At 59.2% G+C, this 16,842-nt stretch overlaps 1 protein-coding gene across 3 annotated transcripts in view; it reads left to right on the forward strand.

The window, feature by feature from the left end:
• Positions 1-16,553, forward strand: part of LOC130875816 (phosphatidylinositol 4-phosphate 5-kinase type-1 gamma) — a 25,072-nt gene extending 8,519 nt beyond the window's left edge. Inside the window, exons 2-19 of one of the 3 annotated variants that reach the window (XM_057772050.1) lie at positions 2,310-2,341; positions 2,803-2,895; positions 3,276-3,406; positions 3,865-3,982; positions 4,660-4,812; positions 6,683-6,982; positions 7,980-8,185; positions 8,980-9,063; positions 9,207-9,255; positions 9,653-9,737; positions 9,977-10,138; positions 10,392-10,530; positions 10,610-10,642; positions 10,979-11,080; positions 11,921-12,047; positions 12,880-12,957; positions 14,053-14,127; positions 14,500-16,553. In XM_057772050.1, the coding sequence (XP_057628033.1) occupies positions 2,310-2,341; positions 2,803-2,895; positions 3,276-3,406; positions 3,865-3,982; positions 4,660-4,812; positions 6,683-6,982; positions 7,980-8,185; positions 8,980-9,063; positions 9,207-9,255; positions 9,653-9,737; positions 9,977-10,138; positions 10,392-10,530; positions 10,610-10,642; positions 10,979-11,080; positions 11,921-12,047; positions 12,880-12,957; positions 14,053-14,127; positions 14,500-14,502 (1,970 nt within the window). In that variant the 3' untranslated portion in view covers positions 14,503-16,553. The remainder of the gene's footprint in view (positions 1-2,309; positions 2,342-2,802; positions 2,896-3,275; positions 3,407-3,864; positions 3,983-4,659; positions 4,813-6,682; positions 6,983-7,979; positions 8,186-8,979; positions 9,064-9,206; positions 9,256-9,652; positions 9,738-9,976; positions 10,139-10,391; positions 10,531-10,609; positions 10,643-10,978; positions 11,081-11,920; positions 12,048-12,879; positions 12,958-14,052; positions 14,128-14,499) is intronic. The other 2 variants (XM_057772051.1, XM_057772052.1) reach the window with 2 other exon arrangements.
• Positions 16,554-16,842: the final 289 nt, after the last annotated feature.

Raw genomic sequence — 16,842 nt, forward strand, 5'->3', positions numbered from 1 at the left:
GGACTCTGCACCTCGTTTGTGCCTTCAGCCAGGGTTGCTGCTCTTCCGTGGGTCTCACCTGTGGTCACGGTTAGCGGGAGAAGCCGTAAGCCGAGCTGCCAGGACCTCCAGGACCACACGCCAGCTTTTCAAAGACCCTCTCTGTGATACGGCTCTGCCCAGGGCTAGAGCAGGCCTGTGTGCGTGGGGCATCCCAGCCACCAGGCCCTTAGCAGTTGCACACAAGGTTTGTCTAGGGTGCCCGTGGGGCAGGCCTTGCAGGAATCTGGCAGAGGGAGCTTCAGGGGACACAGCCGTGCAAAGGCCCGGGCAAGACGGAACAGGAAAACTTGTGGACAGGAAGCACTTGCTGGGACCCCCTCCCCCATCCGTGCTTCCTCTTCTCCTGCCCCAGGCTGGCGAGGATCTGGGATCTCCCTGGTCGCAGTTTCTGTTTCCTGTCAGTTTAGCGCAGTCCCTTCCTTCCTGTGCCGCAGGCCTCTCCGTGTTTCTTCCCTGTTGGTGTCGTCGGGGTTTACCTGTTCCCTGCCTCAGTTTCAGGGCCCACAGTGTGTGGCGTCCATCTGGCCGTCAGTCAGCAAGTGGTGACTGGAAGAGCGCTGAGGCAGGAGGACGCAGATGGCGGCTTCAGAGCAGGGCAGCATTAGTGAGGCAGAGGGTGGCCGGTGAGGAGTGTCTGCAGAGATAGAGGCTGATGGAGTGCAGGTGTGGCCAGGTGGTATTCCCAGGCAGGCAGCGCGTTTGCGGATGAGTGGTTGTGATGGGTGCTGACAGCTCCCAACCTGCCCAGAGAGTTTGTAGACTTACCCGAGGTCACACAGCCTTGGGAAAGCAGACCCTGGGTGCTGCTGGCAGACGTGGGCTGACCAGGGCTCATGCACCACACCCGTAGCCAGCTGGTACCCCCCCTCCCCCCCCTCCCCGCCTATTTTTAAACATAATTTCCTGGAAAACGGGGCTGCTCACTCAGAAGATAATTGGCTGGGAGGAGAGGGTGTCTGCGCTGAGTCAGGGCCGAGAGTGACGCTCTACCCCTCCAGACCATGTCACAGGGTCTGCTTGGCTACCATGTTTCAGGCAGGAAGGGAAACCGAGGCAGGAGCCCAGTGAGGTCAGAGAGGGTCTCAGGGCCTCAGAATGTCACCTGCAGCCCTGGGAGCTGCTGAGTTCTTGCTTCCAACCCCAGGGGCCTCCTATGAGCCCTAGAACATTCTGCCTTAGTCCTCCCCCCAGTCCTTCGTCCCCGCCTCTCCTCCCTTCTCTCTGGGCCCCAGATGCATCCACAGATTGCTCCACTATCAAGGCAAATGATGTTCTAGAACCTTCGCTGGCTACAGGTGCTCAGCCGTCGGATGGCTACCATTGTCACCCATGTCCCCAGAGTCCCCAAGTCACGGTTGGGATCAAGGTTCCCAGGCCCACCTGGAACACATGGAGCCTGTACCCTTGTTTTTACAGTTCCTTCCTTCCCCAGGACCCCGCAGTAATGCTGGGTTCTAGGAATCACCCCCATCCTAGCTCACCTCCCACAGAGGCACCTGCCCACCCCACCCCTGTCATCACCGAGTGACTCCATTCACGCCTCCTTGTACCCAGCAGCTCCTTGCTGTGAGCACTTGACTCCCCGAGGCTCCTGGGGCACAAAATCACAGACTGTTCTGCTGCAGAGAGGCCAGGGCAAGCACCAGGTCAACTTCTAGGGCCTCCTGCGAGTTCCATGACCCTGTGACCTCCATCCACTCTGAGATCCCACAGCCTCCGAGTCTCCAGCCCCTGTGTCACCAGCACTGCGGTCCACGCAGTCCTGGGTGTGAAACCCACGTGAGCAGTCACCTGGTCCTTGTCTCTGTCTGGATCCAGGGACCCCAATGAGCCTGGGGTGGGGAGGAAGTCACCCTTGGGCACGGGCATGCACACCCCTTGTGGACCAGGGCCAGCTTGGTGGGTGTCCAAGCTGAGGGACCACATTTGGACCCCCGGCACCCAGGTGAGAAGCTGGGTGCTGCAATACACCTGCGACCAGCGCTGGGAGACGGAGACAGTGGGGGTGGGGGCCGCGGCTCAGTGATAGACCTAGCCGCAGTGCGGCCATGGTGCACCTTTAATCCCAGCTCTCAGGAGGCAAAAAGCAAGCCGATCTCTGTGAGTTCAAGACCAACCTGGTCTACACAGAGAAACCCTGCCTCAGAGCAAAAATCCAAGGTGGAGAGCAATTGAGGAAGCAATTGACGCCAGCCTGGACCCTGGCCTCCGCTTGGGCGCTGAGGTCAACATGGAAGACAAGTTCTAACTGTGCTCTCCCTCTCCAGGTGGGACCCAGAAGAAGGCTGTCCTTGCAGAGGTGAGTCCACCTGCCCTTCTCTCCAAGGAGGCACAGATACTGTCCAGTGTGCTGTCAGGGAGAGAGTGGTGGGAAGAGAGACCTTGGCCGCCTGAGCCTGGTGTCTAGGGCACCACCTGCCTCCAGGCCTGAGTCCTGAATTGATGGTGAGGAATTGGAAGACCTTGTCCCCCTAGCTGAGGACCGTTTTCCCCCAAGTCCTCATAAGGGAGGGTCCCAGGGACAGCCAGAGCCGCAGATCAATCAGTGGGGGGTGGACCCCAGGCTCCAGTGTCTGTGGATGGGGTGTGCGGCCATCCGAGTGTCTGGGAGCAGTCCGCCCCCTGGTGTCAGATACGGAAAACTGCAGCCTCTGTCCCCTCAGCCCACATCACCAGCGACTTCTGCCTCCCAAGCCCTTTTCTGAGCTTCCTAGACCTTCTGGCAACGTTCCCAACCTGTTTTTGCTCCCTGTTCCCCAGGCCCCCTCGGTGACGGGGCAGCCAGGCCCTGGCCATGGGAAGAAGCTGGGTCATCGAGGCGTGGACGCATCTGGAGAGACCACATATAAGAAGGTGGCTGGGGGGCCGTCATGGGGGGCCAGGGCGGTAGGGACCGTGGCTGACCGGCAGGCCCTGCGGGTCACCAGGCGCTGTGGCCCCCACCATAGCAGTTGCTACACACAGTTCGGTGAGACGTCAGTTCCTTTGAGCTTGCCAGAGATGTGGCGCCGTCCCTGCTGCCAGGCTTAGAGTGTTGCCTTTCCCCAAAGAAAACCCCACCCAGCCCATGAGAAGCAGCTGTCCCAAGGATCCACTTCATGGCGCCCTTTGTTCCGTGTGGTAAGGCCTGTAGGGCCTTGCCGTAGAGGGTGGCTGTTGACTGGATGGATGCCGGGATCTTGCTACAGAGCACAGAGTCCTCAGGGTTCTGATGTCACCAACTCTCCCCTCAGACCACCTCGTCAACCCTGAAGGGTGCCATCCAGCTGGGGATCGGGTACACAGTGGGCAACCTCAGCTCCAAGCCGGAGCGGGACGTGCTCATGCAGGACTTCTACGTGGTGGAGAGCATCTTCTTCCCCAGGTATGCCTGCTGCCGCAGCGCCTGCCTCCTGCCTCACAGCCACCCTCTGGGGCAAGGAGGATGTGCACCTCTGCTCTGCTTGCTTGCATCTCATTGGCCAGAATCAGTCACATGACTATAGCTGGCTGTCTTGTTCTGACCATCTCTGCCCTGGGAACTGTCATGGGCTCCATTGAGACAGGGAGGGGCCGCGGGTCACACAGCCACCATGTAAGCAAGCCTCTCTGGCCTCTGGTGCCGCAAAACCACTCCAGCCAGTCCTGGTACATGTCTATAATTTAGCTCAGGAGAGGCAGAGATTTCACAGCCAAATCAGTGACCTCTGGGCTCAGTGTCTCAGAAAATAAGGTGAAGGGGGCTGACCTCTGACCTCCATGTGCACATGTGGCACTAATGGGGAGAGGCACTGCAGAAAGCCACCATCCCTCACAGCCATCCCCCTGCGTCCTCCTCCGCAGCGAAGGGAGCAACCTCACCCCTGCCCACCACTTCCAGGATTTCCGCTTCAAGACCTATGCACCTGTTGCCTTCCGTTACTTCCGGGAACTCTTTGGCATCCGGCCAGACGATTATTTGGTAAGTGTATCAGTCAGCATCGCCAAGTAACAAACTGGCCCTAGGCTGGTGCTGAGAACAGCGGCTGCGTGCCACCTCTCAGGGCCTGGAGTGTATGGCTCCCCTGGGTGCCCATGGCCCCTTTAAGGATGCACCTCCTAGGCTCCACCACCCATGAGCATACTGGGGACCAAGTCTTCAGCCATGGGGTCTGCCTTGACGCTGCCACCCATGGGCCTCCTCAAGGCTGTGTATCCCTGGTCCCTTTCACGATCCTTGTTTGCTGGCTCCTGCTGAGTTGGGCACAGTCTATAGAGAGCGGCTGGGCGTCATGCCCTGAGAAACCTTGGTTGAGGGGCCCTGTGGAAAGTGAGCCCGGCCTGGTTTACAGTAGACAGACATAGGACGGGCACCTGGGTTCCCAGGGTCCTGACCACTGAGTCACCGTGACACTCAGGGGCCAGCAGTGTGGGAGAGTAATGCAGGCAGGTGTGAGTGTCCCTGCCTCGGGGACATCGGTGGCTCACAGCAGTGGATGGAGGAAGGACAGACAGATGGCTGTCACGCTGAGGTTCCAGGTGGTGAATAGGTAGGAGGGAGCGAGGTGCCAATGGGAACAGGCCCAGGCCCATCACACACCATGTGGCCCACCAAGGCGACAGCCCTCAGCTGCTCACGCCTCCCACCTCTACCCCCAGTACTCTCTGTGCAATGAGCCACTCATCGAACTCTCCAACCCCGGTGCCAGCGGCTCCGTCTTCTACGTCACCAGCGACGACGAGTTTATCATCAAGACTGTCATGCACAAAGAGGCCGAGTTCCTGCAGAAGCTGCTGCCCGGCTACTACATGGTGCGTGCGGGTGGGCGGGGCGGCACCTTCCAGAACTGACTATAGGCCCCAAGCCGGGGGAGGTGTGAGTCATGGGCACAAAGGAGAAGACCCCATCGTAAAAGGCCACTGGCATGGGTGGCAGGAGCTGGCTCCCCACCTGCTTCACTCACCCGGGAACTCAGGCAGGACTGAGTCAGAGTGCACCAGATTCTCAGCCCAGGGCAGGGACCTGACTATGACCACCTTGGGTAGCCAAACATGGAGTGCGACTCAGTTCTGGAGCATCATTCTTAGACTGAATGATGCCCAGGATGGTACCCCAGATGTCCCAAGCTCAAGCCTGCCATTGTGTTTCTGCGATGGGACAGGTTGGGAATTCTGACCTTGAAAGAGACCAGAGCAGGGGCTGAGGGCAGCTCAAGGGAGAGGCCCCATCCCCACCTGCCACACTGAGCGGCATGCAGGAAAACACAGTGTAAGGAAAGAAGTGGTTTCTGACCTCCACGTGTGTGCTGTGGCATGCGGTCAGACGCACGTGTGCACAGACAGAAATGGCACGGAGAGGGTACACAAACAGACCGTTGCCCTGGAGTCGGGGCTGGGGCAGGACGAGTGCCGGGTGAGGCCCGGTCTCAAAGTAAAATGTGTGCATGTGGCACCCACACCTCCAGTCCCAGCTCTCAGGATCTCTTAGCTAAATGTCAGACTAGTGTACGAGTGAGTCCAGGCTGGCCAGGGCCTCACAGTGAGACCTTTCTTAAAGAGACAAACAAATGCCGGGTGGTGGCCACACCTCTAATCCCAAGCACTCAGGAGGCAGAGACAGGTGAATCTGTGAGTTCGAGGCCAGCCTGGTCTACAAGAGCTAGTTCTGGGATGGGCACCAAAGCTACAGAGAAACCCTGTCTCGAAAAACCAAAAAATAAATAAATAAATAAACAAACAAACAAACAAAGATAATGGGGACTGGAGTGGTTAAGAGCACTGGCTGCTCTTCAGAGAAGCATTCTGAATTCTCACACACATGGCTGGCTCTCACAGCTGCCTGTACCCCAGGTCCAAGGCATCTGATGCTCCCTTCTGGCCTCTGTGGACACCAGACATACACTGCATGCATATATATATATACACATGCACACATACATATATAGCATGCATATATACACATGCACATATACATATACAGCATGCATATTACACATATACATACATAGCATGCATATACACACATATACATATACAGCATGCATATACACACATATACATATACAGCATGCATATATACACATGCACAAAAATATAAAAATTAGAACTACATGAGAGCTGGTCGGTTGGTGGTGGACATCTTTAATCCCAGCACTCGGGAGGCAGAAGCAAGAGGATTGCTATGAGTTTGGGGTCAGCCTGGGCTACAGAGAGAAACCCTGTCTTGTATTTTTTCTTTTTTTCTTTCTTCTTTCTTTCTTTCTTTCTTTCTTTCTTTCTTTCTTTCTTTTTTTCTTTCTTTCTTTTCATCTTTCACCTTTTTTTTCTTTTCTTTTCTTTTCTTTTTTTTTTCGAGACAGGGTTTCTCTGTGGTTTTGGTTCCTGTCCTGGAACTAGCTCTGTAGACCAGGCTGGTCTCAAACTCACAGAGATCCACCTGCCTCTGCCTCCCGAGTGCTGGGATGAAAGGTGTGTGGCCCCACCTGGTGAAACCCTGTCTTGAAACACCCCCCCAAAAAAAAAAAACAAACAAACCAGAAACATTAGATGAGAGGTGATGAGAGGAGTGGGGCTGAGATGGGGTGGACGATTGGGAAATCATGGCATGTGCCCCCCACTCTTCTGAGATCTGACCATGGGGGTCCACGGCCATTTCCTAGTTCCTTGTCGCCTTGCCCTGCAGAACCTCAACCAGAACCCGCGCACGTTGCTGCCCAAGTTCTACGGACTGTACTGCGTGCAGTCGGGTGGCAAGAACATCCGTGTGGTGGTCATGAACAACGTGCTGCCCCGGGTCGTCAAGATGCATCTCAAATTTGACCTCAAGGGCTCCACTTACAAGCGCAGGGCGAGCAAGAAGGAGAAGGAGAAGAGCCTGCCCACTTACAAGGACCTGGACTTCATGCAGGACATGCCCGAGGGGCTGCTGCTGGACGCTGACACCTTTGGTGCCCTGGTTAAGACCCTGCAGCGTGACTGCCTGGTAAACACGGCCCCCTCACCCTGAGCTGCCCTGCTAGGCTCAAGAGTGGAACCAGTTTTCTCTGGTGACTCCTGTTGTCCCTGCACGAGAGCCTGAGGCAGGAGGATCGATCACTCAGGCTGGGGAATTAGTCAAGGCCTGGGTAGGTTAACTAGAGCCTCTTTTAAAAATGAACTCAGTGGCTGGCACTTAGCTAGCACAGGGGCCTCCTTCCCCAACGTCACACACCAAGAGACAAGAGCTTAGCAGGGTTCAGTGGGCAGGGTCTCTGCCCAGCATGCTGACGCCCTGGTCCATCCCACTGCCGCAGAAACCAGGTGGGTCAGCCTGAGCTGCATAGCGAGTTTGAGGCCGGCATGGACTACATGAACCCTTTTCTGAAAAATAAGACAAAACAATTTTCTTTTGTTCTGTGTTTTGTTTTTTCGAGATAGGGTTTCTCTGTGGCTTTGGAGCCTGTCCTAGAACTCGCTCTAGACCAGGCTGGTCTCAAACTCAGAGATTCGCCTGCCTCTGCTTCCTGATTGCTGGGATTAAAGGCGTGCACCACCACTGCCTGACTTTTTTGTTTTTTTGTTTATGTGGGGTTTTCTTGAGACAGGCCCAGGCCGTTCTGAAACTCGCTCTGTAGACAAAGCTGGACGTAAAACTCACAGAGATCCCCCTGCCTCCGTCTCACGTTTGCTGGGACTAAAGGCGCATGCTGAACAAGGCCTGAATGGAGTTTCTAAATTCCTGTCCTTGAGAGACTAGAAGGGCCCCCTGGCTGTCAGCACTGTGTCTTCTCACTGCCCATAGCTCACAGACTCCTAGAAGGAACCAGACCAGGCACCTGGCTTCCAGTCCTGGGAGACCCCGCCCGCCCCCCAGGGGCACTGAGCCCTAGGTCCGAGAGTGGCAGACCCAGCCCCTCCTGTGCCCAGTGTGCTGCGGGTCTGCGCTGGGTTTGGGTTGGCAACTGAGCCACCCGTCCCCTGACCCATGTCCCCGGCGCCAGGTGCTAGAGAGCTTCAAGATCATGGACTATAGCCTCCTGCTGGGTGTGCACAACATCGACCAGCAGGAGCGGGAGCGCCAGGCCGAAGGTGCCCGGAGCACCGCGGATGAGAAGCGGCCAGTGGCACAGAAGGCCCTGTACTCCACGGCCATGGAGTCCATCCAGGGTGGCGCAGCCCGTGGGGAGGCCATCGAGACAGACGACACGTAAGTGGGTCACGGGGCGCCCAGAGCTGGCCCCGTCCACTTTTCTCGTGGGGGCTGTATCTTGTGCACACGCATGCAGCCTGCAATCTCCACAGTGGACGGGCTGTGTGTGCAGTTACAGGCCCTGGCTCCAGGGGGCAGTGGAGCTGGGCAGGGAATCTAAGGGATCCAGGCCAGCGAAGACTGCATAGTGAGTCTAAAGAGGGACAGCGCCTTTGTGTAGTGACCCAGCGGGAGACCTTCAGGTCCCTGTCTTCTCATCTACCACCCCAGGGCCCTGAAAGGGAGGGTGCCTCGCCCCTCAGGTTCCCAACTACGGGTCCAAAGTCTCTAGTGTGGGGAGAGCTGCCAGTCACGCCTCGGGGATGAGGCCCAGTGACACTGACTTGGCGTGAGGACTGTTGGCTGTGGCTCTGTCACCTGTAGAGGGAGAAGGGTGAGCAGAGGCCCTGTGAGGCCGCCCCCCTGAGACCGTCTCGGCTTTTGTAGGGTCTGCGTGGGGCCCCGCGGGGACCAGGTGAGCCAACTGGCGGGGCTTCCTCTCCAGCTGTAGGACTTTGGGCTGCTGTGGCATCAAGGGGTATCAGTAACTGGACGGGGCCGCGTGGCGGCCAGTGTGGTGTGATTAGCAGCTTAGGCTGTGTGAGGCAGCGGCTGTGCCCTGGGCGCAGTGTGCTTGCGCGCATGGAGGTGTGCTGTGTCTGCTCAGCCTGAACCCCGGGGCCCTCAGGAAGGAAGTCCCAGATTTGTGGGCCAGGTCTTCCGTGTTTGGCTGATCCTGAGCCTCTCTGCAGGATGGGTGGGATCCCAGCTGTGAACGGGCGTGGGGAGAGACTGTTACTGCACATCGGAATCATTGACATCCTGCAGTCCTACAGGTACAGGCCACACCCACCTCATCCTCCCCGACCTTGCCCGTTAGCCTCCTCAGGACCCAGCCCCTGTCATCTCAGCCTGGCCAGGTCCCTCCCAGCCCTGCCTCAGGCAGCAGGCTGACCTGAGTCCTTCTGCTTGTCCCCAGGTTCATCAAGAAGTTAGAACACACCTGGAAGGCCCTCGTCCATGATGGGGTGAGTGCCATCCACATTCGTCCGGTCACTCAGTCACTGCACCCAGGGAGGCCAGGCCGAGACGGCAGGGGGCATACAGGACCCCACAGCTCAGAGCTGGCCTCCAGCCTGCTCTCCACAGGAGTGCTGGGAAGGGTTTCTTTACTTGACAAGCTCCCGGGGCCTCATTGCCACAGCCCTGCCTCAGGAATTCTTACTCATTTGTTCAAGGCTGCCCATAGAATCCTAGAATCCGGGCTCCGAGAGAGGAACTCTGTGAGGGGTCCCTAGAGGGGCAAGTGGAAGCTTCCGGAGCACGTGCTAAGGTTGGGGTGCAGTGTCATGGTGACGCTCAAGGGATGAGGCCGAAGGCTGGTGCTGTGTCCTCCAGTGACTCCGCTCCCATCCCCCCACCCAGGACACTGTCTCCGTCCACCGGCCCAGCTTCTATGCCGAGCGCTTCTTCAAGTTCATGAGCAGCACAGTCTTCCGGAAGAGTTCATGTGAGCCTGGCCTGTGGGAGGGAACACAGGCCAGAGAGTCCCTGGCTGGGGCTGGGGACGGTGCAGGGTCAGCCAGTGAGCTCCTGGCCACTGGGCCCAGAGAGGCAGCACTTCCCCAGATCACAGCCCAGCACAGGATGTCTGGGGAGGGGCAAGCAGTGAGGGGAAGAGTCACCTCCAGGAAGCCATGGGGTCCAAGGCCACTCCAGCACCCAACTCCTGCCCTTTTCACCCTGCAGCCCTGAAGTCCTCTCCATCCAAGAAAGGGCGTGGTGCCCTGCTGGCGGTCAAACCCCTGGGACCCACGGCGGCTTTCTCAGCTAGCCAGATCCCCAGTGAGAGGGAAGACGCACAGTATGACCTGCGGGGGGCCCGCAGCTACCCCACGCTGGAAGATGAAGGTGACCCGTCAGCCTGTGCTCTGGGCATCAAGGAACTGGGGGTGCAGTACAGACGTGCAAAGGCCCAGGGTGGCCTGGGGGGTAGTGAGAAGCGGAGGAGCAGTGCGGAGCACCTGCAGGCATCAGGTGGTCTTGGCTAGGGGCTTCGGACAGGATGGAGAATCCGAAAGGCAGGAGCAGGAAGAAGGCCAGCTCCTGAGGCTGAGCAAGTGGGGGGGATGGCACCCCAATCGCTTGGACTTCTTCCCCCCAGGCCGGCCTGACCTCCTGCCCTGCACCCCACCATCCTTTGAAGAAGCCACCACGGCCTCCATCGCCACCACCCTGTCGTCCACTTCCCTCTCCATCCCAGAGCGCTCTCCTTCCGAGACATCAGAGCAGCCCCGGTACAGGTGGGTGGAGCTCGAGGAGAGGCTGCTGGGTCTCTGCAGCTCTGACATGGGTCCCAGTCACTCTGTTCCTTCCCCACAGGCGGCGCACACAGTCTTCGGGCCAGGATGGCCGGTGAGCCCCCTCTCCCTGTCCCCATCCACCTTCAAAGGCATCAGCGTTTGGCACTGAGCTCCAGGCTTCACCCCAGACACTGCAGGCCTGGCGGCTTCCAGAACCTTCCGACCCTCCTGCATCTCAGGTCCAGACACCCAGCAGTATCCACCTCCCCAGCGTGTGGGCTGCTGGCCACCTGGCCACCTGCTTGTGCTGCAGACATCCCCACAGACCACAGCAGGACCCAAGCTGCTCCTGCTCCCCCATAGCCCCCAGACTAGGACCCCCAGGGATCAGGAATTGCAGGCGGCTCTGGGGTCGGGGAGGAAACTGAGGCTGGGCTTTTCTCTGCAGGCCCCAGGAGGAGCCCCACGTGGAGGACCTACAGAAGATAACAGTCCAGGTGGAGCCAGTGTGTGACGTGGGGATTGTGGCCCCCCAGGAGCGGGGTGCAGGGTGAGGGAGTGCCTTCCCCGGTCAGGGGTGATGACTTTACCATATCTAGAGATGTGTGTGTCTGTCACTGTTGCCCCACGGAGGACACCTTCCCTCGCCTGCTGCTGTTAGACACGGGTCCAGTGATCCAAGGGTGTGCACACCTGTCACCCCAACACTGGGGAGGCCGAGGATCTGCTGCTGGGATAAACACCGTGAGCACAAGCAGCTTGGGGAGGAAGGGTTCATCTCCTGCCACACTCCATACTCTGCCAGGAGGGAAACGGGGCAGGAACTGACTGAGCTCATGGAGGTGCCTCCTAGGGCTCTGCCTGCTTTCTTACGCAGCCTTGCTGGGGTTACCCGGCTCACAGTGGGCAGGACCCTCCCATATCAGTCAATCAAGAAAACATCCCCATAGGCTGGGCATAGTAAGGCATGCCTTTAGACACAGGAGGATCTGAGTTCAAATCCAGCCTGGTCCACAGAGCAAGTTCCAGGAGAGCTGGGCTCTGAAGAGAGACTGTTTCAAAATAAATACATAAATCACTAAAAGATGAAGGAAATGCCCCACAGACTTGTATACAGAACAATCTGATGGCATTTTTCTCATTCCTGGGTCCGTCTTCAAGGATGACAGTGCTTGTGTCTTGGTGGGACTGGACAGCACAGAGCTTCGGGTTGGCACCCGCTCTCCTGACCACACACACACACACACACACACACACACACACACACACACACAACCCAGGGTCCCTTAATCTGGAGGGAGGGAGGGAGCTGGTCGATCCGGCTAAGGCTGGGAGAGAGTGTGATGTGCACAGAGACACCCAGGACCCCACCTCTGCCCTGTGTCTCCAGAGTGGAGGCTCCCCCGTCTGGGGCGTCGGCTACAGCCACTGTGGAAGTGGATACCACCAGCCAGGCCTCAGAGCCCGCCAGCCAGGCCTCGGATGAGGAGGACGCGCCCTCCACAGACATCTATTTTGTAAGTTCCCCTAAGCCTTCCCAGCCCCTTGGGGCCCCAAGGCCCCTGTGGACAGTCACGCCTGCTTCTGTCTCGTGTCGGCGCTCTGGGTGACAGGGGCATTGCCCCTTTTTGGCCCTGGGGAGACCTGAGCAAAAACTGAGGCCCTGTGTTTCCTGCAAGCCAGGGACCCATGAGAATACCACGTCCTTCTGGGGGCAAGTTCTGTTTGTGGCGGTAGGGTCTGGAGACCCGGTGAGCGACAGGCCCCGTGGCCGCAGTGCAAGTTGGGACTTGGCCCCTCATGGACAAGGCTGGGTCAGCCCAGGCCTCAGGGATCTGGGGTCCTCCATGACCCATCCACCGTGGGGAGAGTGGTAGAGGGTTGTGGGCCCCGACATGCCCGTAAATAGGTCAGAGCCTCAGTAGCCCCTGGGTGAGCTAGCCTATCACAGTGTCCTGCCATCTCACCTGGGGCCCGGGGTTGTCCTCACACCCACCCGAGGCCCTCACTGCTTCCCAACTAACTCACCCACTGTCTCTACACTGCGCCATTGAGGCCCCTGTCCCCCACCAGGCCCTAGAGAGCCCCAGTCAGGCCTGTGGTCACCCATGCTGGGCTAAGGTGTGCGTGCATTGCTGGTTTTGACCTGGCGGTACCCAGGACTGCGACCTGAATTAGGTTCCGGCCTTAATGGGGTCCCCCAGCCTCCACCCCGCCCACACGTCTGCTTCAGTCGCTTGTGCCCACCAGCCCTGCTCGGCCACCCGCCTGTCTCCCCTGCCTGGTTCCCGCCTCATCCTCTGCCCTCTCCTCTCTTCCTTCCTCCCGCCCGGCCCACTGTGTGGCCAGTTCGCCCACGGGAGATACTGGCTTTTCTCTCCCCGTCGTCACCAACTGCGGGCCGTGACACCGAGCCACACAGGCGCTGTAAGTGACCACAGACCGTCACACGCGGAGATGGGCTCCCGGAACACAGCACCCCACACCCCTTCTCTCCTCAAATGACTGTGGGAAATCACAGTCATAGTGGAGGTCAGCTGAGCCCCGACCTGAGCAGATGTGCGCTGTGATCAGAGCCCACAGCAGCAGCTGCCCATCTGCGGCAGGCGGGGTCTGTAAGACCCCAGCCACCTGCGTCCTGCGTGTGGACACCTCTTCCCATCCTGGTGCCGCTGCCATTCCCTCTGCAGCATACTTCACAGGAGGAGAGACTATGTCCCCACAGTCCCCACACTTACTGCTAGGTCACCTCCCAGTACCTGTGACTGGCTGCCATCTGGACCTCATAGCTAGGGCTTGTCACCTCCACATCAGCAGTGAGCACCACCCTCGCAGGGACAGCGCGGATGTGGCGCAGCCTGTCACCCCAGCACCAGAGGTGGGGATGGACGTCAGCCGGGGGTGGCTAGGTGGGGTGCAAAGCTGCAGTCTGCAGAGGAGACAGTAAGTAGACCGCAGTTGCCGGGCTGACCTTGGCCCTGGCCTCTGGGAGATCACCCCAGGATTTTTATCCATCTGCCATGCTGCCCTGAGGCCCTTTTGTGCCTGGGCCGCTGGCCTGTGATCTCTTCCTCCTAGTCTGTGCCACTGTTCCCACCCAGGACAGTGCTGTTTGCCACTGGGAAGCCTGCAGCTGGGGGTGACTGCTCAAGCTGGCTCTCTGGGGTTCTGATCCTGTGGGAGCCCGCTGTGGGGGCATGTACTGTCTCAGTGCCCAGGGGACTGGCCAGAGCAGGCTAGGGGACCAGGGCAATGGAACAGATCGGGGTACACATGGAGAGGAGGAGACCCCTGCCCCACACCCCGCTGTCCTTCCTGCACCCCGGCTTCACTAACTGCTTCCGCTGCCACCGCTGCTTCCCCAGGGCCAAGGGTTGGGGGCAGGTGCCCCTCACAAAGGGAACCGGGGTTGCGGCTGCTCCCCAGGGTTGGGATCCCCCTCTTTTACTTTCTGTCTCTTCCTTCTGCCTGTCTGCTCCTCGCCCCCTGCTCTTCTGCACCCCTCCTGCACGCGCTGCACAGCCCACCGACGAGAGGAGCTGGGTGTACTCCCCACTCCACTATAGCACGCGGCCCGCCTCCGGCGAGAGCGACACAGTAAGTCCCCAGGCAGGGTGGGAGGACGAGGCCGGAGCTCCTCCCCCTCCCCTGGCGACTCCCGCCCCTCCTCTCCCAGCTCCTCCCCTCCTGGTGACCCCCCTCTTCCTCCGGCCCCGATTCTCCCAGCCCCTCCTCCCTTTGACTTCCCACCCGTTCTTGCTCCTCTTGCTTCAACTCCTCCTCTCCCCCCCCACCACCTGCTTTAGGCACAGGCATCTCTGTGTGTGCCAGCCAGGTGGCCCAGGGAAACCGGGCCTGACCTCCGGGCCACCCACACCTGCAGCCCTGAGGCTGCACCTGGACGCCTAGTGGGTGGCTGGGGTTCCCGCTGGCCCTGCCCTCCCTCACCTGCCCCTCTGGTCTTTGCAGTAACTTCTATGCAGTCCCCAGTCTGGAGCCCAGTGTCCTTCTGCCACCCCAGCCACTTCTTGGAGGCGCTTGATCCCCACTGGGGCCCAGAGTTCAGCGACATCACCCCGAAGGCCCTGGCCCAACCTCGTTCTTGCCCTCCCCACCGACAGATGCCATCCCAGGATAGCTTGGGCCACCATCTGCCGCCACCTGTGCCTGTTGGGGCGGCAACATCCGGAGTGCCCGAGTTTATATTTATTTTGGGTCCTTTTTTGCACGGAGAGGGAGCACAGGAGCGATTTTCCAGGAGAGAGACAGAAGACAGGAAACCAGGAAGAGGCCGCAGCTGCTGGCCTTGGCCGATCAGGCCCTACATGGCCTCCTGCCCCAGCGACCACTCTCCAGGGCTCTCATAGTGGCCTGCAGAAGGGACAGGCCCGGGAGCCTCTGCCTGCTGTCCCAGATCTGTGCTCCTGAGCTGGACGAGGCCACTGTTGCTGCCTTGGCAGAGCCTCTCCGTCACCTCAGGTTTGGGACCCGAGCAGACCAGGACGAGCCATGCCCTGTGGACTTTCTGCATCTTCTCAAACTGCCACAGGAAGGATGACCCAAAGCACGAATGTCCTGCTGTTACAATCACACCTGGCGCTGACTGGGGGCAGCCACGCTGCCTGCCTCCCATCCCCATGAAGCCCTGAGTTGGGGGTGTGGTTCCCCTCGACTCTCTGGGCGTTCCCCTTCAGAGCAGCCCTGCCCTGAGAAGAGCAGGTGGGGCTCACCCTGGCTGAAGACAGCAACCAGAGCCAACTGCACCCCATCTCCACCCACATGGGACTCCTGGGAAGTAGTATGCTGGGTGCAGAACCATCCTGCCCCTGCTTCAAGGATGCTCCACCACTACGTGTGGTAGGAGTCCAGTGGGACCAGCTGCCAGCCAGGCTGCAGCTCCAGAACACAGCCCAGACCCATGGGCCCCTGGGTTGCACTGGCAGGGACCTAGAGTCTGGACCTGGCTAGCTTCCAGGGACCACAGCAGGCTAGTAGAGGGGTGAGGAGCCACAGTAGGAGGGACAGACAGGGATGGATGCCTGCCACAGTTCCGTGTTTGTTAGGTCTCAGAGCCCCTCCACAGGTCTGCGTTGCTTGCTGATGGGACCCGCAAGTGGCGAGTGAAAACCCACGTGGTGAGCCACTGACTTCCAGCCTGCACAGACCACTCCAGGAAAGCATTGTGTCATGTCTGTCATTCCTAGTCTTGAAAGGCTAAGGCAGGAGGACTGTGGCAAGTTCCAAGCTAGGCTGGGCTACAGAGTGAAAAGACCAAAAGAGAAAGAAAAAAAAAGAGAGGTGGAGCGCTGGTGAGTGACCGGCAGCAGGAGCTCTAGGTTCCAGCCCTTGGGAGGTGGAGACGGAGCAGTTCAAGGTCATCCTTGCCTATGTATCCAGTCGGAGGCCAGCTTGGGCTACATGAGACCCTCTCAAAAAACAATCTGTAAATAGTATTTGTGACTCCCATCCTGTACCCCATCCTGTTCTCTCCAATGGCCGCTATCGCCCCACCGTGGACGGCGTGTGAACTGTACTGTAAGGACCAGCGGCACCTCCAAGGCTGAGGTGTCCTCGGTCCGTCTATGTCCCCCCCCCCCCAGCCATCCTAGCAAGTCCCTTGTCCAGCCCCACAGCAACCTCAGTGCAATATGCTCTTCCCGTGGGGTCCCTTGGCACGGTACTGTCTCCGCAGTCCTTCCGTCCCCCGCCCCCACCTCCTCTCTCCGGTGGTTAAAAATCGCATCGCATACCCTCACCCCGGTCCTGTTTTTATTGCTGAATCCATTCTGAAAACTACAAACCTCGTGTGTCTTATTCATCAGGGCGAGGGAATCCCGGATCCTCAGCCCCTGCTGTCTGGTGTGTGACAATCCAAGCACGGTGTCCCCCGGCACCAATCGGGGCCCTGTCCCTCCAGTGCAGCCGCTGCTGGCCGAAGCCAGCATCCGTATGCAGCCCAGGTTCCCGCCCCACCCGCCACAGCTCCTCTTTTTAAGTTGAGGTCTCTAATAAATCGGGTATAAACAGCTCGCCTCCGATGACGTCAGCGTGTGCCGGGGTCTTTGGGGTGGGAAGAGATTGTTGACGTCAGGGGGGGGTCACGCGCGGCATGCACTGACCAGCAGAACAGTGCCCAGAGCAACATCCAGGAGTCGGCAGAGGCTCCCGTCCAGGCTGGGCTCGAACGTCTAAGGCTTCGGTGGCGCTCCGGAGCTTCGGGACGTCACGGTTTAGGTCTACCCAGCCCCCCTAAGTCCCGCCCACGTAAGCCACGCCCTCCCTTCGCGTTCTCCTTCCGGGTGGGGCGGGGCA

Source organism: Chionomys nivalis, chromosome 6 (assembly GCF_950005125.1).
Source record: "Chionomys nivalis chromosome 6, mChiNiv1.1, whole genome shotgun sequence".
Classification (NCBI taxonomy): domain Eukaryota; kingdom Metazoa; phylum Chordata; class Mammalia; order Rodentia; family Cricetidae; genus Chionomys; species Chionomys nivalis.